Source organism: Megascapheus bottae, chromosome X (genome assembly GCF_031878675.1).
Source record: "Megascapheus bottae isolate mThoBot1 chromosome X, mThoBot2.hap1, whole genome shotgun sequence".
Taxonomy (NCBI): domain Eukaryota; kingdom Metazoa; phylum Chordata; class Mammalia; order Rodentia; family Geomyidae; genus Megascapheus; species Megascapheus bottae.
The window spans coordinates 29,954,364-29,980,281 of NC_143547.1; the positions used below are offsets into that span (position 1 = coordinate 29,954,364).

At 47.0% G+C, this 25,918-nt stretch overlaps 1 protein-coding gene across 5 annotated transcripts; it reads left to right on the forward strand.

Moving 5' to 3' along the window:
• The first annotated feature begins 142 nt into the window (after positions 1 to 142).
• On the forward strand, positions 143 to 25,293 carry Hdac6 (histone deacetylase 6). Of its 5 annotated transcripts, none has more exons than XM_090326480.1 (29): positions 148 to 273; positions 927 to 1,049; positions 1,140 to 1,268; positions 1,399 to 1,487; positions 4,458 to 4,542; positions 4,636 to 4,676; positions 6,569 to 6,665; positions 6,812 to 6,909; positions 9,665 to 9,769; positions 9,864 to 9,932; positions 11,945 to 12,071; positions 12,154 to 12,219; positions 12,322 to 12,381; positions 12,461 to 12,550; positions 14,833 to 14,939; positions 15,027 to 15,094; positions 15,841 to 16,015; positions 16,420 to 16,548; positions 16,714 to 16,882; positions 17,340 to 17,473; positions 18,148 to 18,216; positions 18,318 to 18,510; positions 20,106 to 20,255; positions 21,933 to 22,107; positions 22,197 to 22,648; positions 23,984 to 24,133; positions 24,258 to 24,404; positions 24,509 to 24,637; positions 24,861 to 25,293. In XM_090326480.1, exons 1-29 carry the CDS (start codon positions 184 to 186, stop codon positions 24,927 to 24,929), a joined length of 3,585 nt encoding a protein of 1,194 aa, XP_090182606.1. In that variant the 5' UTR covers positions 148 to 183; the 3' UTR covers positions 24,930 to 25,293. The 5 variants fall into 5 exon arrangements, with proteins under 5 accessions (XP_090182605.1, XP_090182606.1, XP_090182601.1 ...); XM_090326475.1 differs by having other exon boundaries at positions 149 to 273; positions 22,197 to 23,464; XM_090326478.1 differs by lacking the exon at positions 148 to 273 and adding an exon at positions 348 to 767 and having other exon boundaries at positions 22,197 to 23,464.
• The last annotated feature ends 625 nt before the right edge of the window (positions 25,294 to 25,918 follow it).

The window sequence follows — 25,918 nt, forward strand, 5'->3', positions numbered from 1 at the left end:
ATGGCTGAAGCGCGGTCTCAAGATGATGACGCAGAACAGTATGTCACGTCACTGTGGAAAGCATTGTCTTTTTTATTGCGTGCGTAAATTCGTGGGGGGTGTGGCCTGGGAGAGGGGCGCGGTCAGTCAGCGCGTTTCCTTTTGTGGGCTGGACCTGGGCGGGCTCTACCGCAACTGGGTCCAATGGAAAGAAAGATATGTGTCACTCGGGGCTCCCTGAGTCGCCGGGAGGGTGGCTCCGCGAATCAGGGACGGCGAAGGGGATTGCGCGCTGTGAGTAAAGAAAGAGGATTGGTTGTGGTCTACTCCCTGGCGGGGAAAGAGGGCGGAGGTTGACAGACGACGGCTGGGGACTGGCTGGACAGAATTGATGAGACTTTAGAGGACAGATTTAAGCTGCGGGGTGGGGTCTTATGGAAGGAAGGGGGCTGGCCCCTGTGAATAGGGACTTGATGAAAGGCTAGGGGCAGGATTTGAAAGAGTGGAAAATACTGATCCGGCGGGATAAGGGGTGGGGCTAAGTGAGTGTGTGATCGCGGATGGGTCTGGCTGAGTTAAAGCGTGGGTTTCTGTAACGGGGTGATAGACCGGAAAGCGCAGGTTTCTAAAAGGATACAGGAAGGGGTGTAAGAAATGAGTGAGACTTGATGGAATGAAAGGGACGGTGATTGGCTGCAAAGAGCCGGTTCTAAAATGTCCGGATTGTGTCTGGGGTTAATTGCTCCCGTGAAGAGGCGAGGCGTGAAAGAAGGGGGTCGGGAAATCATGTAAAGGGGGCGTGGTCTAGTGGAACGGGCGGGACGAGGTGGGATGGGCACTTCAGTGGCTCGAGAAGCCTTGAAGGGGCGGGATTTAGAGGCACTACGGGTTGGGTTCCTGGGGCCCCTTCGGACCCCCTAACCCCCTCAAAACCACTATCCCACCAGAGTCGCGTCAGGGCCCGAATCTCCCCAGCTATGACATCCACCTGCCAGGATTCCACAGCCTCCAGGCAGCGGAAGGGTAGGCAGAATCCCCAATCGCCTTATCACGACATGAACGCCATCACGGTGAGGCCCAAGTTGTTTATTATTACCCAGATGGGGAGGGAAAGCATGCTAACCAAGTCTTGCACTCTGATCCTTCTCCCTGATTGGCAGAAGAGAACGGTTAAGAAGGGTGCTGTGCCCCGCTGCACTCCCACTCTGTCGGAGATAAAGAAGAAAGGAAAGATGAAGAAGCTTAGCCAACCAGTTGAAGAAGACCTAGTCATGGGGCTGCAAGGGCTGGTGAGAGGGGCCTGGCGCGATGTGGCGTTTTGTTAACTAACAAAACCCTGTTTGTGACTATGAGTACTATGAAATGTTTCCTCTAATTCAGCCCCTAAATGGGTATATCTTTTTTTCCCCTCCTCTGCAGGATCTTAACCCTGAAGTGAAGGTAATGAGTGGTACTGGCTTGGTGTTTGATGAACAACTAAATGATTTTCGTTGCCTCTGGGATGACAGGTGAGGTTGGATACTCCAAACTACAAAATAACACAGACTTAGAAAAAAAATGCTTTCTTACAGAAATGATAGAGCATTGTTCTCAAGGTCAACTCTGAATTCTACATTCTGATCGCTAAGATTCCAAGGGATTGGGCTAGATGTCACATTAGTAACTTCATCAGCCAGCCACTCCCCCCCCCTCCCCCCCCCCCTGCACTTCACTTTGTTTCACCTATTGTGCCATTCTTCCAACTTTGCCAAACACCTTGCCTTGATCATGACTGATCTCTTTTACACCTCAGTGCTTCTCTCAGCGCTAGACTCTCAGAGCCAGTTTGCCTGATCTGAGCTATTTTCCTAGCCTTTGCCATTGTTTGTTAATCATTATACTCATGTATTTACTGATATAATTGTTACCTCCCTTAACCTGATCTAAGACTAACTCATCATGGCAAAAATCTCATTTATGGAGTACCTATGAAGAGTCAGGTATGAGAATAAACCAAAGTAGAGAGCTAGAGGCGTGGTTTAAGTGGTAATATATCAGCCTAACAAATCTAGCACATGTGAAACACTTGAGTTGAAACCCCAGTACTGTTTAAAAAAAAGCCTTGAGAATGATGTGTGTGTGCCAGTCATGGAGCTTGAACACGGGACCTTAGCTTCTTTTTCCTCAAAGCTAGCACTTCAAATCTCAGACTCCTGAGTAGCTAGGATTCCAGATGTAAACCACTGGTGTCTCACCTGAAGTCATTTTTGTGGTTATTCTTATGCTGGGATTTGAACTCAGGTCAGGGCACTCTCCTGTAGCTTTTTCTCTCAAGGCTAGTGTTATGCCACTTAAACTATACCTCAACTTCTGAGATAATGGAGTCCCATTTCCTGCATGGTGAACACAAAATGTTTTACTCTTTCTGTTTCTGCACACTTTAACCCTGCTGTAATTCTGATTGTTGCTGTTTTTTTGTTTGTTTGTTTTTTTGGTGGATCATGGGGCTTGAACTCTGGGTCTGGGCACTGTCCCTGAGCTCTTCAGCTCAAGGCTACCTCCCTATGCCATGAGCCACAACCGTACTTCCCGTTTTCTAGATGTGAGATGAGTCTCACATTCTTTAGTGCCCAGGATGGCTTTGAACCAAAATTCTCAGATCTCAGCCTCTTGCGTAGCTAAGATTACAGGCGTGAACCACTACCCCGGCTATAATAATTCTTTTTATAAGATTTTAAAACAAAAAAGAAAGTAAACCCAGGTCTTCAAGGAAACAAGAATAAAAAGTAACCAAACAATAAATGATATATCTTGTTAGAGATAGCATTGCTCTGGAAAAGGACTAAGGGGTGAGAGTGTTTGAAAGTTGGATGGAAGCCGGTGGCACAGTGGATCATGCCTTATAATCCTAGCTACACAGGAGGCTGAGATTTGAGGATCACTATTCAAAGCCAGCTGAAGCAGAAAAGTCTGTGAGACTCTTATCTCCAACTGATCCCAGAGAAAACCAGAAGTGGTATTATAGCTCAAGTGGTAGAGTGGTAGATGTGAGCCAAAGTTGCTCAGGAACAGCACCCAGGCCCAGAGTTCAAGCCCCAGGGCCAGCCAAAATATTAAAAAAAATTGGATGGAAGGGTGCTTCCATTTCTAATACAAGTCAGGGAAAGCTTAGCTGACATTAGAACTTGGGTCTGAAGGAAATATGAAAGTTAGCCATGGAGTCATCTGGAAGAAGAATTCTAGGCAGGGCAGTGGCTAGAATGAAGTCTTTCTGAATTAGCTGAAGTGTATATGGTCCTGTTGAGGAACAGGGAGACCAGTGCAGTTAAAGCAAAGAAAATGAGAGGTCATGGGGCTGGGAGTTTGGCCTAGTGGTAGAGTGCTTGCCTAGCATGCACGAAGACCCGGGTTCAATTCCTCAGTACCACATACATAGAAAAAAGCCAAAAATGGTGCTGAGGCTCAAGTGGTAGAGCTCTAGCCTTGAGAAAGTCCAAGGACAGTGCTCAAGCCCTAAGCCCAAGCCCAAGACTGGCAAAAAAAAAAAAAGAAAAGAAAATGAGAGGTCAGAAAGGTGATGTGTACATTATTTAGGGCCTGCTAGGTTACAGATGGGGAAGATTTCAGCTTCCAGTGGGAGCAGGATGGTAGTGCTATTCCTAAGCTATTGGTGCTGAAAGTGAATGCTCTACCACTTGAGATATAACTCTATTTTCAGCTTTTTGGTGGTTTATTAGACATAAGATTCTCATGGACTTTCCTACCCAAGATGGCTTTGAAGTATGATCTTTAGCTCTCAGCCGCCTGAGTAGCTAGAATTTTAAGTGAGCCACTGGTCCCCAGTCATCATCAAAGGTTTTTTTGTTTGTTTGGTTGCCTTTCTTGTCGATCGAGGGACTTGAACTCTGGGCCTGTGTGCTGTCCCTGAGTTCTTCAGCTCAAGGCTACCACCCTATTCCTGGAGCCACAGCCCCACATCCCATTTTTCTAGGGATTAATTGGAAATAAGTTTCAAGTTATTTAGTGCCTGGGCTGACTTTGAACCAAAATGCTCGGATCTCAGCCTCCTGAATAGCTAGGATTATAGGCATGAATCACCACACCTAGTTTTTTGGTTTTTTTTTTTTTGGTTGGTTGGTCTTGTTGATGGTGGTGGGCATGGGACTTTAACTCAGGGCCTGGGCATTGTCTCTGAGCTGTTTTTGCTCAAGGCTAGCAATCTTATCACTTTCAGTCACAGCTATACTTCCAGTTTTTAGGTGGCTAATTGGAGATGAGTCTGTGGGCCTTTTCTGCCTGGGCTGGCTTTGAACCGTGATCCTTAGATCACAGCCTCCTGAGTAGCTAGGATTACAGATGTGAGTCACCAACTCATCAAAGGGTTTTGATGAGTGAAAAAGGCAAGTAAGGGTGTGTGGCCAAGTTCAGATCCCAGTACCAGCTCAAAAAAAAGAAAAAAATGGGGTCTGTGTTTCTAATGTTGTCTCCCATCTCCCCAGCTATCCCGAAAATCCTGAAAGGCTCCACGCCATCAAGGAGCAGCTTATCCAGGAAGGTCTTCTGGATCGTTGTGTATGCTTTCCGGTGAGTTCCACAGCCAACACTAAATGGAATGCAGAGAGCTGACAGGACCTGGATGCAGTCTACTTTAGCTCTTTATTTCTCATGTCTCCTCAGGCCCGGGTTGCAGAAAAGGAAGAGCTCATGTTGGTTCACAGGTGAAGGCCTAGGAAACTGGTAGGGCGGGGAAGAGATTGTACTGGACCAATAAGGGCAGGCTGAATGATTTGATCAGAAATTTCATGGACTTGGGCAAGTAGCTGAGCTTCTCTGAATCTGCCATTGCTAGGAAACTGAAGTTCCTCAGGAGGGCTCAATATCCAACATGTGCTTAGCATGTGACCTGAAATATCATTAGCCCATGATGATTTGCTGTTTTATTACAATCTGATTGTATAAACAGAGGCTGAGTGTACGGACAGAGCAAGGGAAGGGTGCCCCTAACTGCTGGAACCCAGAGTAAGAAGGTTGGTGTAATGTGCCTCACTAAAAGCTAGCTTGACGATGGGGAGTGATTAAGCTGAGCCATTAGTTAGTGCTGGTCCTGAAACTTGAACTCAGGGCCTGGGCATTGTTGTAAGGCTAGCATTCTACCAATTGAGCCACAATGCCACTTCTGGCTTTTTCTGAAAAATTTATTAAAGATGAGAGTCTCATGGATTTTTATTCCCTGGCTAGCTTCAAACTGTAATCCCCAAATCTCAGCCTTCTGAGTAGCTAGGATTACAGTTATGAACCACCAGTGCCTGGCTATTCTTTTGCTCAAGGCTAGCATTCTACCACTTGAGGCAAAGCTATATTCTAGCTTTTTGGTCTATGATGGGGTTTGAAATCAGGGTCAGGGCCTGGCCTCTGTCACTGAGCTCTTTTGCTCAAGGCCAGTGCTCTACCACTTTGAGCACAGCTCCACTTCCGATTTTCTTTTTGTGGTTCATGGAGCTTGAACTCTGGTCCTGGGCGCTGTCCCTGAGCTCTTCAGCTCAAGGCTACCGCCTACCCCTGGAGCCACAGCCCCACTTTCCATTTTCTAGTGATTAATTGGAGATAAGAGTTTCACCTTCTTTAGTGCCTGGGCTGGCTTTGAACCTCTGTCCTCAGATCTCAGTCTCCCGAGTAGCTAGGATTATAGGTGTGAGACACCTCACCCAGCTTTTACTTCCAAATTTTTGAGTGGTTAATTGGAGATAATTGTCTAGCTGGGGCTCTGGGGCTCCCACTTCTCATTCTAGCTACTCAGGAGGATGAGATCTGATGATCAAAGCCATCCTGGACACTAGAGTCTGTGAGACTCTTGTCTCCAATTAACCACTAGAGAACTGGAAGAGGTGCTGTGGCTCAAGGGGTAGGGCAGTAGCCTTGAGCTGAAGAGCTCAGGGACAGCACCCAGGCCGAGAATTCAAGCCCCATGACTGACCAGAGGAAAAAAAAGTCTCATAGGGACTTTTCTGCCCTGGCAGCTTCAAACACAATCCTCAGAGCTCAGCCTCCTGAGTAGCTAGGATTACAGGCGTGAGCCACTGACATCCTGCTAAGCTGAACTTTGAGAGGAAAAAAGGAGTGGGTCCAGTAAAGAGAACGGTTAGACACTGATGAAAGTGGCCTATACAACTCATAGATAGTGACCAGAGGGAGGGAGAGAGGAAAGGGGTAGGGAAGACATTGTATGAAAGAAATGTATTGCCTGAATCGTATAATTTTAATCCCTCTGTACATCACCTTTATAATAACAATAAAACCAATAATAATTAAAAACAACACAAACCAAACATAACCAAATATCTGAGCAGAAGGGGAGTGGGCATTAAAAAGAGAGAGAGAGAGAAGGGCTCAAGGGAGAAATAGCCAGCTGGAATATCTGATGAAAGGACAAGTAAGAATAGGAACAAAGTTTATTAATGGATGTGAGGATGGGCTTGGGAAGACAAAAGACTATGTATGTATACTGTTCTTCCAGGTTGAAGCTGGGGAAAGCTTGACTTGATTGCTGTGTGGTAAGCTTAGTTAGGGAGGGTACATGACCCTGAATCTCATCACCCATCTGTGTCCCCAGCCCTGAGTACATTGACCTGATGGAGACGACCCAGTACATGAATGAGGGAGAACTTCGCATACTAGCAAGCACCTATGATTCAGTTTATCTACATCCGGTATGAATAAGAACTGTGAGGTCTGGGAGTGGCAGCAATCCTGGGGTCCCTCCATCCCCACGCCCCATCCTAGCTGGGGGGAAGACAATGAGCAGATAAAAACAGATGTTTTCTTCATATCTTCTTTGGTGCCCCCACTTTTCCAGAATTCATTTATTTGTGCCTGTCTGGCGTCGGGCTCTGTCCTTAGACTGGTAGATGCGGTCCTGGGGGCTGACATCCGGAATGGCATGGCTATCATCAGGTATTTGACATTTTAGATTTGAAAAAAAAAAAAAAACAAAACCTTTCTCCATATGTTGACTTTGGGTACTATCTACATGTAGTTCCAGAATCAAAAGGCATGAGCATATGTAATAAATGAAAAACCTTCCACCCTTGTTGCCCAAACATTTGCTTCCTCTTTTGAAAGGTAGTCATTGTAACCATTGACAATCTTATTTCCTCCCTCCCTGTCTTCCTTCCTTCTTCCCTCCCTTTCTCCTTCCCTTCCTCCCTCCTTCCCTCCTTCTTTTCCCTTCTTTCTTTGCCCCCCCTCTCCCTCCCTCCCTCCTTTCTTTTCTTTTCTTTTTCTTTATTTTTTTTGTTAGATGTAGGGCTTGAAGTCTGGGCCTGGGTGCTGTCCCTGAGCTCTTCAGCTCAAGGCTACTGCCCTACCCTGGTTTTTCTACAGGTTAATTGGAGACAAGAGTCTCCACAGGGACTTTAGTGTCAGAGCTGGCTGTTGGCTTTGAGCAGGCTGGCTTTGAGCTATGATCCTCAGATCTCAGCTCCTGAGTAGCTAGGATTACAGGCGTGAGCCACCACACCCAGCAAGCCTGTCTTAATTGCTGCGAGGTAAGACTCTTATCTCCAATTAACTGCTAGGAAACTGGAAGTAGGTCTGTGGCTCAGGGGGTAGGGTGGTAGTCTTGAGCTAAAGAGCTCAGGGACAGTGCCCAGGACCAGAGTTCAAACCTCGTGACCAACAACAACAACAACAAAAGAGGATAGATGGATAGATAGATAGATAGATAGATAGATAGATAGATAGATAGATAGATATAGAAATGAAGGAAATGATCCACAGACTGGAGTGGGGTGGCTTGGGAGGGGGCAGAAATCAGGGCTTGGGATGAACCCTGATGGTCGTGAGAAGGGACGCACAGTGGATCAATTCTTCTGGATCAAAATACTGAGGAAGAGTGGCCATATTGCAGTATACTATTTTCTTTGGGGAAGAAAGGAGTGTGGCAAATGGTGAAGAAATTTCTGGTTGCTGAACTGTGACCAGCCTGCTCATCTGAAGACCGGGGCCTGTCCTCTGGGCTCCCATCTGCCTCACATGTCAGCCCTCCATCTCTCTCCTACCCGGAACACTAACCTAGCTCACCCCTGTACATCTGATCCTCTATTTTATTTTATTTTATTTGTGGGTCATGGGACTTGAACTCTGGGCCTGGGCACTGTCCCTGAGCTCTTCAGCTCAAGGCTACCACCCTACCCCTTGAGCCACAGCCCCACTTCCCATTTTCTAGAGGTTAATTGGAGATAAGTCTCACATTTTTTAGCCTGGGATGGCTTTGAACTGCAATTCTCAAATCTCAGCCTCCTGAGTAGCTAGGATTCCAGACGTGAGCCACTGCACCCAGCCCTTTTCATTTATTTTATATTATTTTTTTCCTGTGTATGTGGTACTGGGAATCAAACCCCAGTCTTCATGTATGCTAGGCATACACTCTACCACTAGGCCAAACTCCCAGCTTTTCTTCTTTTTTTTCCCTTTCCTTTCTTTTCCTTTCCTTTCCTTTTCTTTCTTTACCAGTCCTGGGGCCTGAATTCAGGGCAGCTTCTTTCATTTCCAGCTTTTTGGGTACTTTATTGGAGATAAGAGTCTCATGGACTTTCCTGTCCAGTCCGGCTTCAAACTATGATCCTCAGATCTCAGCCTCCTGAGTATCTAGTATTGCATGCATGAGCCTTTGTCACCCAATTCCTACAGATAGTCTTATTCAAAGAAGAGCCATCATATTTTATTGATTCTAAGATGTGCAATATATATATATATATATATATATATATATATATATATATATATATATATATATATATTTGGAACATCTAGAAATCCAGATGCATCGAACAAAGAGTGACATCTTAGAATCTAATCAGGTTTCTTTGCTTAGTTGGCCTATAAATCATAGACAACGTCCCCGTGCCCCCCCTCATTGTAACTGGATTTCTAGAAGTGACAAAATGCAGAAGATAGAACCTTTGTCGTCCCTCACTTTTTTTTCTTGCAGTGTTGGGGATGGACCCAGGATTTTACACATCCTGGGCAAGCACTATCACTAAACCATCCCTCTGCCCCCTCCCAATTCTAACCTTTTTAAAATCACCAGTGATAGTAAGCATGTGAAACACTTCCTTCTACAACATGGATCTTTCACTTACAAACTTGCTCTAACAGAATTTAAGTTAGTCCTCAGTAGATGTCACTTATACAGTGCACTTTTTATGTTAAGCACTCACCAACTGATGGGCTTTCTGATTCTCCCCAATCATTTGCTGTGGTGGGACTTTTATAAACATTTTACCTTCATGTTATGTAGACTGTGTTCTATGTCCCTTCAAGGACATAGCAAATGACTAGATATGAGAATGTGTGCATGGATAACCTTTTTTGTTGTTGTTGTTGCTTTCTTTTTAAATACATTTTCACCTGGTGGCACAGGCTAGTACAGAACTCTCCATCCTCCTATCTCAGCTTCCTGAGTTCTGGGATTAAAGGAGTCACAACCATGCTCAGCAAAGGAATAGATAACTTTAATGACTATTTTCCAATCTTCTTTGGAGAGAGAACAGTAGATTGGGGGTTGTGAGGAGTTGAGGGCCCCAGTTACTCAGTTGCTGGAAGATTTATGGCATCAGCACTGAAGGAATTGTTGGTCTAGGATTGGGGGCAAGGGAGAAGCTATCTTGAAAACTTTCAAACCTTGGGCCTTTCCTATCCTATGCAGACCTCCGGGACACCACGCCCAGCGTGATGTTATGAATGGGTATTGCATGTTCAACCATGTAGCAGTAGCTGCTCGTTATGCTCAAAAGAAGCACCACCTTAAGAGGTCAGTGGCTAACAGTTTATATGATGGGGGTAGCATGGAGTCAGGTACCCCTTGATCTCCTGGTACAGAGTCCCCCTCCCTTTCCTGCCTACAGGATCCTTATTGTAGACTGGGACGTGCATCATGGCCAGGGAACACAATTCACGTTTGACCAGGATCCCAGGTACACCCTGTCCCAATCATCCCCAACTCCCATTCTTCTAGACCCAACCAGAGAGCCTGGGAGAGAAGAACATACATTTAAATGTATTGGGCTTACCTTGTATCAGGATGTATGCTGCCCCCGTGTGTCTGCTGCTTCCTAATTTCAGGGACTATTGGGTTCACATTTTATAGATGAGACTGAGCCATACAGAATAAGAGGTAACACAGAAAAGAGATGGGAGGGATGGGAGTTCAACCACAAATACTTGGAGATCTTCCTTGCCAATTTACCCTTGAGCTGGAGTAGATCTCGTATTATTATTTAATTATTTTCCGATTATGAGTACCATAAAGTATTTGTTCAAAAAATTAGAGGTTGAGCCAGTCACCAATGGGCTCATGACTATTAATTCTAGCTATTCAGCTGGAATCTGAGGGTCTCAGTTTGAAGCTAACCCAATGAAACAAAGCGTCAAGATTCTTATTGGCATAAAAAAGTCAGATGTGTAGCTGTGGCTCAAGTGCCAGCCTTGAGCTTGAAAAAGCCAAGTGAGAAAGTGAGGCTATGGGTTCAAGCCCTGACACATTCAAACAAAAATTGAATAAGGAAGGTGTATACATCATAAACAGAGCATATATTTAACATAATCACCTCATTCTTCTACAGGCTACAGAGTATTCCACTGCATTTAACTCTAGTACATCTAACATCTCTTTTTGTTACCATAGGCAGTTAGGTCATATAAATGTATAATTCTTATTTCATTTTTTGTGACAGTCCTGAGACTTGAACTCGCAGCCTGTGTGCTATCCCTAAGCTTTTTTACTCAAAGCTAGTGCTATCACTTGAGCCACAACTTCCAGCTTTTTGATCGCAACCTTTTTGCCTGAGCTGAGTTGCAGCCCTCAGATCTCAGCCTCCTGAGTAGCTAGGACTGTAGGTGTGAGCCACTGTCCCTGGCAAGTCTACTTTTTTCCTTCAGAGATCTTGAATTCCCATGGACCTTTGCCCAATCTAGGTTATTTGTTCTTCAGACATTGCTTCACTATTTTTCTTCATATGCTGTTGCTATCAGGTGTCTTTTTCATTTCTTTGTTTTTTTTAATTTGATTATCTCTGTGCATATGTCTTTTTCATTTCTGTGTATCTGCAAGGTCTTTCTTTCTGTCTCTCTGGGTTTTTTTTCTCTCACTCTGTCTTTGTAGTGGAATTTGAACTCAGGGCCTTACACTTGATAGGCAGATACTCTACCCCTGGAGCCATGTTCCTAGCACTTTTTTGCTTTAGCAATTTTTTTGATAGTTATGTGTACTGAACTCGGGGCCTGGGCACTGTCCTTGAGTTTGCCTCAAGGCTAGCACTCTACCACTGAGCCAAAGCACCACTTTTCTATTTATGTGGTACAGAGGAATAGAACCCAGGGCTTCATGCATGCTAGGCAAGCACTCTACCACTAGGCTATGCTCAAGGACAGTGCTCTACCACTTGAGCTATAACTCCACCCTCTCCTCCTCACTCTTATTTTTTTTAATCCTGGGGCTTGAACTTGGCCTGGGCACTGTCTCTGAGCTCTTCAACTCAAGGCTAATGGTGCTACCACTTTGAGATACAATGCCACTTCCAGTTTTCTGGTGGTTAATTAGAGATTAGAATCTCACGGACTTTCGTGCCCACGTGCTTTGAACTGTGATCCTTAGATCTCAGGCTCCTGAGGCTCTCTCCTCACTCTTGGCTTCCTGGTCCCACAGTTTCTTCAGGAGAATCTTTAAGATCCCTGTCCTGGGATTCTTTTCAGCTTTAGCTGTTTCCCCCAAGGTTCCATTAGCTTTGTGGGTTTATCCTGTTGTTCCTATCTTGGCCTCAGAGGAAGGTACCACAATCCTCAGATTTCAATCTCCTGAGTAGTTAAGATTACAGGCATAAGCCACTGGCTCCTGGCTTACCTTTTTCTCCCCTGTCCTGGGCATTTAACCCATAGCTTTACACATGTTAGAGCACAATCCTTCATTCTATCTTTTATCTGTCCCCAGTGTTTTGTACTTCTCCATCCACCGCTATGAGCAGGGTCGGTTCTGGCCTCACCTCCAGGCCTCTAACTGGTCTGCCATAGGTTGTGGCCAAGGCCAAGGATACAACATCAATATACCTTGGAATCAGGTCAGTGTCTGATCACTCAAAGTGAGGCCCAATCCAATCCAACAGCTTATGGCAGCTAGCTAACTTTCCCCTATGTCTGCAGGTGGGGATGCGAGATGCAGACTACATTGCTGCTTTTCTCCACATCCTGTTACCTGTTGCTTCTGAGGTCCTGGGGATTTGGGGAAGGTTGGGATAAGGGGCAACACTGAGGGGCATGGCCCCTAATGGCAGGGAGTCTCACATATTCTTTCTCCCCATCTCCCCTTAGTTTCAACCACAACTGGTCCTTGTAGCTGCTGGATATGATGCCCTCCAAGGGGATCCCAAGGTAAGGCAGGATCCCCTGTGGATGGCAAGTGTGCGAAATGGGGTATATTGAACCAGACTTACCCTCCATGTCCTTTCAGGGAGAGATGGCTGCCACCCCTGCAGGGTTTGCCCAGTTAACTCACATGCTCATGGGTATGGCTGGAGGCAAGCTCATTTTGTCTCTGGAGGTACGTGACTCAACTTTATCTTACCCTGTACACTCTGAACTTTTCTGGGAATGGAGGTATAGTTGAAGTAGTAGAGCACTGGCCATGAGCTAAAACGCTGAGAGGGCACCCTGGCTCTTAGTTCAAGGCTCAGTATTGGCACAAAAAGAATGAACAGAGCTTTTAAGACCGGGTGTGACTTCAGTGGCAGAGTACTTCCCTAACGTACTTGAGGCTCTTGGCTCCATCCTCAGCACTGCAAACTAAAAAACAAAAACAAAAAAAAACAGGGCTGGGAGTTTGGCCTAGTGGTAGAATGCTCGCTTAGCATGCATGAAGACTTGGGTTTGATTCCTCAGTACCTTATACACAGAAAAAGCCAGAAGTGTTGCTGTGGCTCAAGTGGCAGATCACTGGCCTTCAGCAAAAACTGTCCAAGAACAGTGTCCAGGTCCTGAGTCTAGTACTGACCAAAAAAAACAAAAACAAAAACAAAAAACAGGACGGGGGGGGGCGGCGGGAGTTTAGCCTAATGGTAAAGTGCTTGCCTAGCATGCACAAAGACCGGAGTTCAATTCCTCGGTACCACATACATACAAAAAGCCAGAAATGGTGCTGTGGCTCAAGTGGCCGAGTGCTAGACTTGAGGAAAAAGCCCAAGGACAGTGATAAGGCCCTGAGTTCAAGCCCCAGGACTGGCAAAAAAAAAAAAAACAGGATGGGAGTTTGGCCTACTGGTAGAGTGCTTGCCTAGCATGAATGAAGCCCTATTTTCAATTCCTCAGTACCACATACATAGAAAAAAATGCCAGAAGTAGGGTAGAGAGTTTGGCCTAGTGGTAAGAGTGCTTGTCTAGCATATGCAAAGACCTGGGTTCAATTCCTTGGTACCACATACATAGAAAAAAGCCAGAAATGATGCTATGGCTCAAGTGGTAGAGCTTTAGCCTTGAGAAAGCCCAAGGCCAGTGGTCAGGCCCTGAGTTTAAGCCAATCCTGACAAAAAAGAAAATCAAAATAGAGTTAGGTACTAATGGCTTAACATTTGTGATTGTAGCTACTTAGGCAACTAAGATCTGAGGATCCTTGTTCAAAGGCAGCCCGGGCCAGAAAGTCCATGAGACACTTACCTGCAATTAAGCACCAAAAAAGCCAGAAGTGTAAACACAAAGTGGTAGAGTGCTAGAGAAAATGGTCAGGGACAGTGTCTGAGCCCTGAGTTCAAGCCCCAGGACCAGACCTCCCCCAAAAATTATAAATCAAAAAACAGTGAAGGAGTGGGACTGTGGCTTGATGGTACAGTGCTTGCTTAGCATGCATGAAGCCATGAGTTTGATTCCTTAGTACCACATAAACACAAAAAGCCAGAAGTGGTACTGTAGCTCAAGTGTAGAGTGCTAGTCCTGAGCAAAAGCATCTCAGGGACATTGCCAAGGCACTGAGTTCAAGCCCCACAACTGGCAAAAAAAAATAGCATGGGGGACCGGGAGCGTAGCCTAGTGGTAGTGTGTTCACATAGCATGCACAAAGCCCGGGGTTTGATTCCGCAGTACCATGTACTCAGAAAAAGCCAGAAGTGGTACTGTGGCTCAAGTGGCAGAATGCTAGCCACAAAAAGTGTCCAAGGACAGTGCCTAGACCCTGAGTTCAAGCTCCAGGACTGGCAAAAAAATGAAAAATTTAGCCTGGTACTGGTGACTAATGCCTATAATTCTAGCTACTCAGGAGGCTAAGCTCTGAGGATTTTAGTTCAAAGCCAGCCTGGGCACTAAAGTCAGTGAGACTCTTATCTCCAATTAACCACTAGAAAACCAAAAGTGGCACTGTGGCTCAAGGGGTAGAACACTCATGTTGAGCAAAAGAGTTCAAGGTTAGCACCCAGGCCCTGAGTTCAAGCCCCAGGACAAAGGAAGGAAGGAAGGAAGGAAGGAAGGAAGGAAGGAAGGAAGGAAGGAAGGAAGGGAGGGAGGGAGGGAGGGAGGCAGGGAGGGAGGGAGGGAGGGAGGAAGGGAGGAAGGGAGGAAGGGACAGGAAGGAAACAAACTTTCAAACATACAGTTCCTGGCTCAGTATTTCCCCTTTTAGTAGGACAACCTTGCACATTCACTACATAGTTCAGTTATCCTCACATCCAAAGGGCAAAATGATAATGACGTTATTGTCAAAGGAATTAAATCAAGTCTCCCTCTAATTATCTTCTTGCTTAAAGTGTGCGTATATAGTGTCACCTAATGTGGTAAGTATGATCAGTATTCCCTGGTAATGTGGTAACATAGCTATGTCTGATCCCCACTCTGTTTCAGGGTGGCTACAACCTCCAGTCTCTGGCTAGGGGTGTCAGTGCATCACTCCATACCCTTCTAGGAGACCCTTGCCCCATGCTAGAGTTCCCAGTTGCACCGTGCCAAAGGTGAGCTTGGGTGGAAGAGGGGAAAAGGAGACCTTTATTGCCCACGTTGGGACCATTTCATCAGATTTCTCCTTCTCTTACCTCTAGTGCTCTGGCTTCAGTCTCCTATACTCTGGACGCCCTAGAACCATTCTGGGAAGTCCTTGTGAATATGGGTAAGGAGGGAATGGACTTGATAAGACTGTATACAGAATGCATTGTTCAGGGAGGGACAGCACTCTTCTAAGTTTTATTTTGTATGTCAGTACTGGGCTTGAGCTCAGGGCCTAAATGTTCTCCTTTAGCGTGTGTGTGCGTGTGTGTGCGTGCGTGTGTGTGTGTGTGTGTGTGTGTGTGTGTGTGTCTATAATAGAGCTTAACCTAGGGTCCTTGGAGCTATCCTTTAGCTTCTTTTCTCAAGACTGGCACTCTACCACTTGAGCCAGAACTCTGCTTTTAGTTCATTTTTTTGGTAGTTAATTGAAGATAAGAGTCTTACAGACTTGCATGCCTATGGCTGGCTTTGCATCCCTTCATATGTCAGTCTCCTGAGTAGCTAGGATTACAGGCATAAGCCACCAGTCCCTGGCCCCTTAGCTTTTGCACTTAAAGCTAGTGCTCTGCCACTTGAGCCAGAGCTGTACTTCCGGCTTTTTGGTGGTTAATTGGTGCTGAAAGTCTCACAGACTTTTCCTGGGTGGGTTGGCTTTGAATCATGATCCTCAGATCTCAGCTTCTTAGGAATCCAGGTATGAGTCACTGGGGCTAGACCATCTTGGTTATGGAGGCTCATGGCCTCTCTCTCTCACCAGACACAGATTTTAGGCTTCCTACACTTTTTGTGTGTTTGAGTCATTTTTGTCATAGAGTTTGATGGGGATCCAAATTGAGGATGTAAGGTAAAGGTGACTTCTCTTTGCAGTTGATAGTACAGAGGAGGACAATGAGGGTGGAAGCAACTGGGAAGAGAGACAAGAGGAAGGGGAAGGACCCTTGGTGGCCACTTCACTGCCAGTCCTGACTTGGCCCACAGTGCAGCATCGTACGGGATTGGTCTATGACCAAAGAATGATGAGTCACTGCAACCTGTGGGACAGGTATGCATTTAGAAGGCTGGAATTGGGGCTGGGAAGGTGGCTTAGTGGTAGAGTACTTGCCTAGCATGCATGAAGCCCTGGGTTGGATTCCTCAGTACCACATACACAGAAAAAGTGGTGCCGTGGCTCAAGTGCTAGAGTGCTGGCCTGGAGGAAGAGAAGCTCAAGGACAGTGCCCAGGCCCTGAGTTCAAGCCCAGGATTGGTGAAGAAGAAGAAGAAGAAGAAGAAGAAGAAGAAGAAGAAGGAGGAGGAGGAGGAGGAGGAGGAGGAGGAGGAGGAGGAGGAGGAGGAGAAGGAGGAGGAGGAGGAGGAGGAGGAGAAGGGGGAGGCTGGAGTTAAGTTGGTGAGGGGCATTCCTTATAAGCACTAAACCCCTCTCTCTGGTTTTATCTCCATTGCTAGCCACCATCCTGAGACACCGCAGCGTATTTTACGGATCATGTGCCACCTAGAGGAACTAGGCCTTGCAGCACGCCTCCTCCACCTGCCTGTGCGAGCTGCCACTGATGCGGAACTCCTTACCTGCCACAGGTCAGTCTGTACTGAGGGTAAGTAGCGACAGGTCTGGTAGTTCTCTGGAGGGTAGAGCCAGGGGCTCCCCCTCCATTGTAGATAAAGTTGCTGCTGACCCCTTCTTGCCTCAGCATGGGGTGGGAAATGGACAGATCCACCCAACTGTCCTTATAATGCCTTCAGTGCCGAATATGTGGAGCGTCTCCGGGCCACGGAGACCATGAAAACCCGGGACCTGCACCGCGAGGGTGCCAACTTTGACTCCATCTACATCTGCCCCAGCACATTTACCTGTGCTCAACTAGCTACAGGTTCGGTCTGCAGCCTGGTGGAAGCTGTACTATCAGGAGAGGTGAGTCCTTATGAGATGGCATTGGGCTAGGAAAAGGAGATCCTTGGGAGAATAGAAAAAGAGAGCCCGGCCGGGAGTTTGGCCTAGTGGTAAAGTGCTTGCCTAGCATGCATGAAGACCCGGGTTCAATTCCTTGGTACCACATACATACATAGGAAAAAAATGCCAGAAGTGGTGTTGTGGCCCAAGTGGCAGAGCTCTAGCCTTGAGAAAGCCCAAGGACAGTGAGTTCAAACCCCAGGACTGGAAAAAAAAGAGCTGGCCATCTACCACTTACACTGTCTCCTTGAAAAGAGTTGAGCAAGGCAGATGGAAAGAGGCAATGCAAGTATCTCTGCTCACTGGGATGGGGGGATCAACCCCTCCTAGCTGGATTGGTGGAAAGGACAGAGAAGAAAGAAGGAACCCCATGTGTGAGGGCCAGGGATCCAGTCTGACTCTTCATTTCCCCCCTAAGGTTTTGAATGGCATTGCTCTGGTGCGCCCCCCCGGACACCACGCGGAGCATAATGCTGCTTGTGGCTTCTGTTTCTTTAATTCTGTGGCTGTGGCTGCTCGTCATGCCCAAGCCATTAGAGGGAATGCCTTCAGGTAAGAGCTCCCTAGAGACCACCTCCCCCAAACCTGTTTCTTACACCACCCTGGATCTCCTCACCCCTGGCCCAGTGCTTAATCAGCAGGCCCATAATACCACCCCCCAGAAGTATCCCAGAACCGAGCCAAGGATCACACAAGCATCTCAGGAGACAGGAAACCAAGAAAACTCCTTTCAGCACCTCCCATACAAGGCCCATAGATTGTACCTCCATGATCCTGCTCAGACACCACCGGCTCATGCCTATAATCTTAGCTACTCAAGAGGCTGAGATCTGAGAATTGGGGTTTTAAGTTAGCCCAGGCAGACATATCCATGAGATTTGTTATCTCCAACTAACTAGAGGAAAAAAAAACCAAATTGGAGGTGTGGCTCCAACTGCAGAATGTCAAGCCTTCAGTGAAAAAGTCAAGCAAGAACACAAGGCCTTGAGTTCAAGCCCCAGTACTGAGGTCCTGCCTTAGCATGCTTGACCCCCTAGTCCTTCCCAAGAAGAGCCCAGGGCCCAGGGTTCATCCTCATACTAACAGCCAACTCTTTCCCAAGAGACCCAAGGTCCTGCTACCCAGTAACAAATGCCTCTGCAGATCCCCATGGAACTAGCCCTAGCCTTCTTCCAAGGGACAAATGTCTCCGCTTACTAAGATGCTACATGCTATTTCCTCTCCAGGATCCTGATTGTGGATTGGGATATCCATCATGGGAATGGAACTCAGCACATCTTTGAGAATGACCCCAGGTAAGGGATAAAAGCTAGGGACAAGGGCATGGTCAGGCAAGGGGCTGACCATGCCCCTAATTGGCTGTGGCCCCTTTCTCTTTCCATCCTGTTACCCACAGTGTGCTTTATATGTCCCTGCACCGCTATGATCGCGGCAATTTCTTCCCCGTGGGGGATGAGGGGTCCAGCAGCCACGTAGGTCTGGCTGAGGGCATGGGCTTCACTGTCAATGTGGCCTGGAATGGGCCCCGTATGGGTGATGCTGACTACCTGGCTGCATGGCATCGACTTGTGCTTCCAGTTGCATATGAGGTAAGGCTTAGGTTATTGCATGACATACCTATACAGGTAGTGGCATATGCCTGCCTCCATAGCATGTGTCTGACTGCCAGGTGACTGATCCTATGAGATAGCCTGTGAGTGGCAATAATAATAATAACTATGCAGGCAGGGGTGGCTGGGATGATCTTGATCTTGTATGTCTAACTATACACACCTGACAGCGTGTCAGTGCTCTCTCTCTGTGACATGCTACTGTATAGAATGGGATTCTGTGGGCCGGGAGTTTGGCCTAGTGGTTAAAGTGCTTGCCTAGCATGCATGAAGACCCGGGTTTGATTCCTTGGTACCACATACATAGAAAAAAGCCGGAAGTGGTGCTGAGGCTCAAGTGGTAGAGCTCTAGCCTTGAGAAAGTTCAAGGACAGTGCTCAGGCCCTGAGTTCAAGCCCAGGACTGGCAAAAAAAGAATCAGATTCTGTGGTTTCTCAGTGTGTGGTCATGGCCCTTGTAACCTGGCTGGATCTGTGTCCTGTGTGATTTCTTGTCTGGGTATAAGAATGGTCATGAGTTGCTATCTCTGGAACTTGCATGTGTGAGGGAGGTAGAGGGTTGGGTTCATGCATGTGATACCACACAGGCTGCTGTTTGCCATCGTCTATTCCCCATATACTTACATGTGATGCTATGCGGGGAGGATGAGGGGGAAGGTGATTTGGGGAGAGGGTGACTGACAGTGAATGCATGTGTGAGCCTGGATGTGGACACATGCCTTGATTTTTTTTATAGTTTTTTAATTGCCCCACCCCCTCTAGTTAGTAGGATTTGGGCTCAGGGCCCCTTGCTTGCATAGCTTAGATTGCTCAGTTATGCTGTATCACTTGAGCCATGTCTCAAGTGGAAATGAACTCTTAACTTCTCTGCCTTGGCTGGCTTCAAATTCTGATCTTTTAAATCTCAACCTCCTAGTACCTAGAATTTACAGAAGTGAGCTCCCAGAGCCTGACTGGCCATGTGCCTCTTTAGTGTCTGATGATGCACAAATGGCCATGATGACCTTATGTGGAGATTTGTGTAAGTATGTGAAGATGACTGCCTCCTATGGGCATTGTTAACATGAATATGATTGTGACTATGCAGGGCCCACCTATGGATTATTCCCTTCTCTGAGAAACCAAGTTTGTGGCACATGACTAATGTGAATATACAGTTCCACGTGGAACTGTCTGTGAGCATCTGTGTGTGGCACTTTCATCTTCATGTGTGTCCCATGTGAGACAGAACATGTCTCTGTTTCTCTAGTTGTCATGTCACCATCTTGATATCTGAGTCTCCCTGTCTCTTGTGTCTGTGGTTCATGTTGTTCTCCTGATTCTTATCTCATGTCCCCATCATGTCCATTTGTATTGCCCCTAGGTCTGCCTGACATATCTCTGTTTCCCATGCTGCCCTATCTCCCACTGTTTCTTTTCAGGCCTGTGCTCCGGCATCTCCCAGGCTCTAGGTCCTGAATCTCTATGTCCCTGACTTGCCCTCCATACCTTCACTTATCCTCACTCCCATCACTTCCTGTCTAATGAAACCCTTCTTCTCCTCACATTCATGTTTCTCTTCTCTCCCTGCCTCAGTTTAACCCAGAACTGGTGCTGGTATCTGCTGGTTTTGACGCTGCACAAGGTGACCCACTGGGTGGCTGCCAGGTGTCACCAGAATGTTATGCCCACCTCACTCACCTGCTGATGGGCCTTGCAAATGGCCACACTATCCTTATTCTTGAGGTAATTCTTGGTCCCCCTTCCCATGGTAGGAGGGCAGTTTGGAAGAGTTGGTTGTGTCACTTGGTGACGGTTCCTTAAATCCCCTTTGAGTATGGATCCGTCTGCAATCATTGGTATATAGAGTGCATTGATAAGGCCAATCATAGCTTTAATTAGGCCCTCACTATGCACAAAGCACTCTTCTCAGCACTTTATTTACTTGATAAAGCAGCCCTATTTCCTTTCTTAAGATCAAAGGAACAAGGCTGGGGAGCATGCTCTAGTGATAGAGTGCTTGCCTACCATGCACAAAACTCTGGGTTCGATTCCTCAGTACCACATACATAGAAAAAGCCAGAAGTAGTATTGTGACTCAAATGGTAGAGAGCTAGTCTTGAGAAAGCCTAAGGACAGTGCCCAGACCCTGAGTTCAAGACCCAGGGCTGGCAAAAAAAGGAACTAGCTTGGCACTGGGGATTCACGACTGTAATCCTAGCTACTCAGGAGGCTGAGATCTGAGGATCCTGGTTCAAATCCAGCCTGGGCATAAAAGTCCATGAGACTCTTATCTCTAATTAACCACCAGAAAACTGGAAGTGGCACTGTGGCTCAAAAGTGGTAGAGCACTAGCCTTGAGCTGAAGAGGTCAGGGCCAGTACCTAGGACCAGAGTGCAAGCCCTACAACCGACAAAAAAAACCCTCAGTGCTGTTACTATCACTGTTTTACAGATGAAGAAAGTAAATTACAGAGAAATTAACTATCTGACATTGTACCCAGGAATGCTTGTGCCAGGCTATGGTGGTGATTAAGATTGTAGACTCTTCAATTAACCACTCAAAAATTGGAAGTAGAAATATGGCTCCAGTGGTGTAGCACCAGCCATTAACAACAACAGAAAAGCCAAATGAGTCTCAGGGCTTGAATTCAAGCACCAGTACCAGGAGCAAATACAATGTGGTCTATTTTGTCAGATAGTACATGTTCAAACCCTAGCATTAGTTCTTCAACATGAGTTATCTAAGCACTATGTGCCTCAGTTCCTTTATGTGTATAAAAAATCTGGTCAGATCTATGTGTAAGGCCAGAAATTCCTAGATAGTATTGGAGGGGGCGGGCAGGCAGGATCATGGGGCTTGAACTCTAGGCTTGGGCGCTGTCCCTGAGCTCTTCAGCTCCAGGCTACCACCCTACCCCTTGAGCCACATTGCCACTTCTGGTTTTCAGGTGGTTAATTGGAGATAAGAGTCTCATGGACTAATTTTTTTTTTGCCAGTACTGGGCTTGAGCTCAGGGCCTGAGCACTGTCCTTGGGTTTTCTCAAGGCTAGAGCTCTACCACTTGAGCCTCAGCACCACTTCTGGCTTTTTTCTATATATGTGGTACCGAGGAATCGAACCCGGGTCTTCCTGCATGCTAGGCAAGCACTTTAACCACTAGGCCAAACTCCCAGCCTTATGGACTAATTTTTTTTATCAGCACTATTAATGCCACTTTGTACTTGACAACACAATTTACCTTTTCACCGTACAACCACCTCACACAAGTGACGCCCATTTTACAAATGTGGATTCTGTTCCTCCTACCATCCTCCATTCTGGACTTTGAAGGCCCCGGCATGGGACAGAGGGGGCGTTAGCGCTGTAGGATCCTCCAGATTCCCCAATGACACTCTCACTGTATCTTTTCCTCACCAAAGGGTGGTTACAACCTCACGTCCATCTCAGAATCAATGGCTGCCTGCACCCATTCCCTCCTTGGAGACCCACCACCCCTTTTGTCTATGCTTCGGCCACCACAGCCAGGGGCTCTGGCCTCGATTATGGAGACCATCCAAGTCCATCGCAAATACTGGCGCAGTTTGAGGGCCCCAAGTAAGTAGACATGGGAAGACTTGGGAGGGGGGCAGACATTAGAGGCAGAAATGGGATCAGCACTTAAGGATTGTCTTCCATGGTTCCAGAGGTAGAAGACAAGGATTCACCCTGTACTTCTAAGCCCATCACCAAGAAGGCATCTCATCCAACCCATCTTAGGTTGGTTAAGGGGGTGACCATGTCAGAAGGGAAGGGTGTAAAAGCAAGCACGAGGAAAATTAACTCAGCACCTGCTCCAAAAACACCTACTACAACTCACACCAAAGTGAAGAACACCAAAGCGGCCACATCTCAAAACAAGGCTCAGAGATGTACTTGGAAAACGAAAGTGAGCTGGGACACCTCTGAGAACACTGTGGGAGGAGCCATGGTGGTCCAGGCTACCTTCCAGAATAGTGTTGGAGGAACTAAGGTAGACCAGGCGACCTCCACTGAGACCATGGGAGAAGCCATGATGGACCCGGTCACCTTTGAGGAGTCTGTTGGAGAAGGAGTCGTAGTGGACAAGGTCATCTATGAGAAGACTGAAGGAATCAAGGTAGACCAGGCCACCTCTGAGGAGACTGTGGGAGGAAACACGGTGAATGAGGCCACTTCTGAGGAGACTGTGGGAGGAGACATGGTGGACCATGCCACCTCGGAGGAGACTGTGGGAGGAGGAGGCAAGGTGAACCAGGCCACCTCCAAGGAGATGGTGGGAGGAGACATAGTAGACCAGGCCACCTCTGATACTATGGGAAGAGCCAAGGTGGACCAGGCCACCTCTGACACTATGGGAAGAGCCAAGGTGGACCAGGCCACCTCTAAGGAGACTATGGGAGGAGACGTGGTGGACGAGGTCACCTCCAAGGAGACCGTGGGAGGAGACACTGTAGACCGGGCCAATTCCAACAAGACCATGGGAGGAGCCAAGGTGGACGAGGTCACCTCCAAGGAGACCGTGGGAGGAGCCAAGGTGGACGAGGTCACCTCCAAGGAGACCGTGGGAGGAGCCAAGGTGGACGAGGTCACCTCCAAGGAGACCATGGGAGGAGCCAAGGTGGACGAGGTCACCTCCAAGGAGACCGTGGGAGGAGCCAAGGTGGATGAGGTCACCACCAAGGAGACCGTGGGAGGAGCCAAGGTGGACGAGGTCACCATCAAGGAGACTATGGGAGGAGCCACCTCAGAGGCTACCAGGGAAGTCATAATAGACCAGACCAACTCAGAGGATGCTGTGGGAGGAGCCAAGCGGATCCAAACTCCTCTAGACTCAGACAGAGATAAGCAGATCTCACTTCGGCAGGGAACCACATCCCAGCTATCCCCCAATCAGCAGAGTCCCCGAATTTTAGAACCAGACAATGAAGCTCAGGTAAGGCCACCACACCTGGGGTAAGGGAAGAAAAATTAAGAATTGTTCTTGCTGGGCGTGGTGGCATGTATCTGAATTTCAGCTACTCTGGAGGTAGAGCATCTAGAGGATCATGGTTCAAGGTCAATTTAGGCAAATGTTAGCAAGACCCTATGGTTGGCACATGTAACCTGGGAGCTGTAAGTAGGATGATCACAGTCCAAGCTGATCCTGGCACAGATATAAGACCTAGCCAGGTGTGGGTAGCTCATGCCTGTAATCCTAGCTGCTCAGGAGGCTGAGAACTGAGGATTGCCATTTGAAGCCAGGCTCGGGAAAGACTGTGAGAAAAAAAAATAAGATCCTATCTGAAAAATTACAAAAGTAAAAATGGCTATGTGTGTAGTTCAAGTGCTAGAGTGCCTGATTAGCGAGCATGGGGCCCTGACTTTAATCCCCAATATTACCAAAGGAAAAAAAAAGAAAGAAAAAAAAAAGAGTTGGACTTCTCAGTTTCATCATTTCCTTCTCTGTGTCCAGAGAGCTCTAGAAGACGAAGATCTGGAAGATGAAGGCCTCCTTGGAGAAGCAGCTGGAGGTGAGCCTATTAATAACTCTGAGCTGGTATATGGATCTGGGGAAGCCGCTGCTGCAGTTGCTGCTATTGGTGTTGCTGCTGAGAGTGATGAGGTAAGCTCAAGGAGAAGCTGGGGTTATGGTTTCTTCGTCTTGCCTCCTCATGTCTCCAGACAGGATCCTATGATATACATGAGGGAGATAAAGTCCTCACCTTAGTTTCATGTATCCATCCTAGGATTTATTTTATGCTGTAACACCAATGCCTTGGTGCCCCCATTTGGGGGCAGTGTGCCCCATACCTGCAGCAGGACTGGACGTAAGCCAACCTTGTAATACCTGTGGAACATTCGAGGAGAACTGGGTGTGTCTTAGTTGCTATAAGGTATGGAACAGGAAAGTAATGGAGTAAAGGCCCAACCCTGCAGCAAATCTAAGGGTGATGCTAACCCCCTTTTCCCCCACACTCATTCTCCCCTTCCATTTCAGGTCTACTGCAGTCGTTACATAAATGGCCACATGGTCAATCATTATGAAGCATCTCAACACCCACTAGTCCTTAGCTGTGTTGACCTATCTTCCTGGTGTTACCACTGTCAGGCTTACGTCCACCACCAGGTGAGTTGGGCAAACCCTTTAACCCTTGCACACTCACCCCCTACCCATGCCCACATCCTTTCTGTGATGGAGTAAAGGAAAACCACAGATCCTTCGTGGCTGCCTTGTGAGGTATAAGGGTGGTGTGGGTTAGTCTAGGAGATGGAGTGTCTGAGGGCTGAAATAAGCCAAGGGAGAGCCATCCTCACTTCTCTCACCTGCCTTCTTGTTGCCTCCCCTTCAGGATGTCCTCCATGTGAAGATTGTGGCCCATCAGAACAAATTTGGAGAGGACATGCCTTTCTCCAACTAAATCTCAGAATATGCATCCTCTTCTACATTTTCCAAGACCCCCCCAAATAAACCAAGCCTTAGTTCTTAGCTTATTGCAACCTGTAGCTTGGGTGAGGGTGATCCCTCATTTTGCCCCACCCTGAATTGCCTTTTCAAGTTTCCCATGGGTGCTTATTGAAGTGTAAATACTTTTTAAGACAACTGTAATGTGCAGTTGTGAACCTGATCTTACCCCACTACCTGTTCAAGGAACACCAGTATTTCACCCCACAAGGAGAGGGGAAACTCAATAGCCCCAAGCGAGGGACAACATCGAAGGGAGGGGAACTGGCAGTAACAGCAGGATTGCATATTGAATAAAGTTGATGCAAAAATTGGAAAAAGACTCTTGAGTATATGTTGAAAACCCTCATGTCTCTAGTTAGCAGGACTGACGAGTAATGGACTAGAGAGATAGGTCTTCCTCAGTTCAACCCCTGTCCATCTGTTGTGCAGAAAACCACCAAAAATAAAATGGAGCAGCTTGATTGGCTCCACTGGTAATTAAATAGAACCCATGAGAAAATGAGTGCTTGCCTTAGAAATGGCATTATATAGAGAGCCCTATCCATGCCCTGGGTTGAGAAGACAAGAGAACCAGCAGGAAGTATCCTTATCAGGCTCTAGTTTCTGCATCTGATTCATTGACCTGATGGGTGAGGACTGAAGTTTGACTATGATGTGGTAGCCCATGTGGTGGCTGTGGTGGTTTCCTACCAAGAGGTAGAAAACTGGGGGACAATCCTGGAGGTTTATTTCTCCCACATACCTAATAAGAATTGCTTTGTTTGATACTTCTGGGAATTTTGTTCATGGTTGCCTTCTAACTCCAAAATGACCTTTAGAGGCCCACCTAAATCAAAAAAAAAAAAAGAGAGAGAGAGAAATGGTGGACAAGTGGCCTTTGTCAGAGCCTTACCACTGACGCCCCTATCCCCAAACCCCCCTACTTAAATCTAATCGGTCAGA

Coding starts and splice junctions, on each gene's coding strand:
- Hdac6 (XM_090326475.1), top strand. CDS start 184: ATGGAAAGAAAGATATGTGTCACTCGGGGCTCCCTGAGTCGCCGGGAG. Junction 1,269..1,398: donor TCATGGGGCTGCAAGGGCTG/GTGAGAGGGGCC, acceptor CCTCCTCTGCAG/GATCTTAACCCTGAAGTGAA. Junction 16,016..16,419: donor CACTGCAACCTGTGGGACAG/GTATGCATTTAG, acceptor CTCCATTGCTAG/CCACCATCCTGAGACACCGC.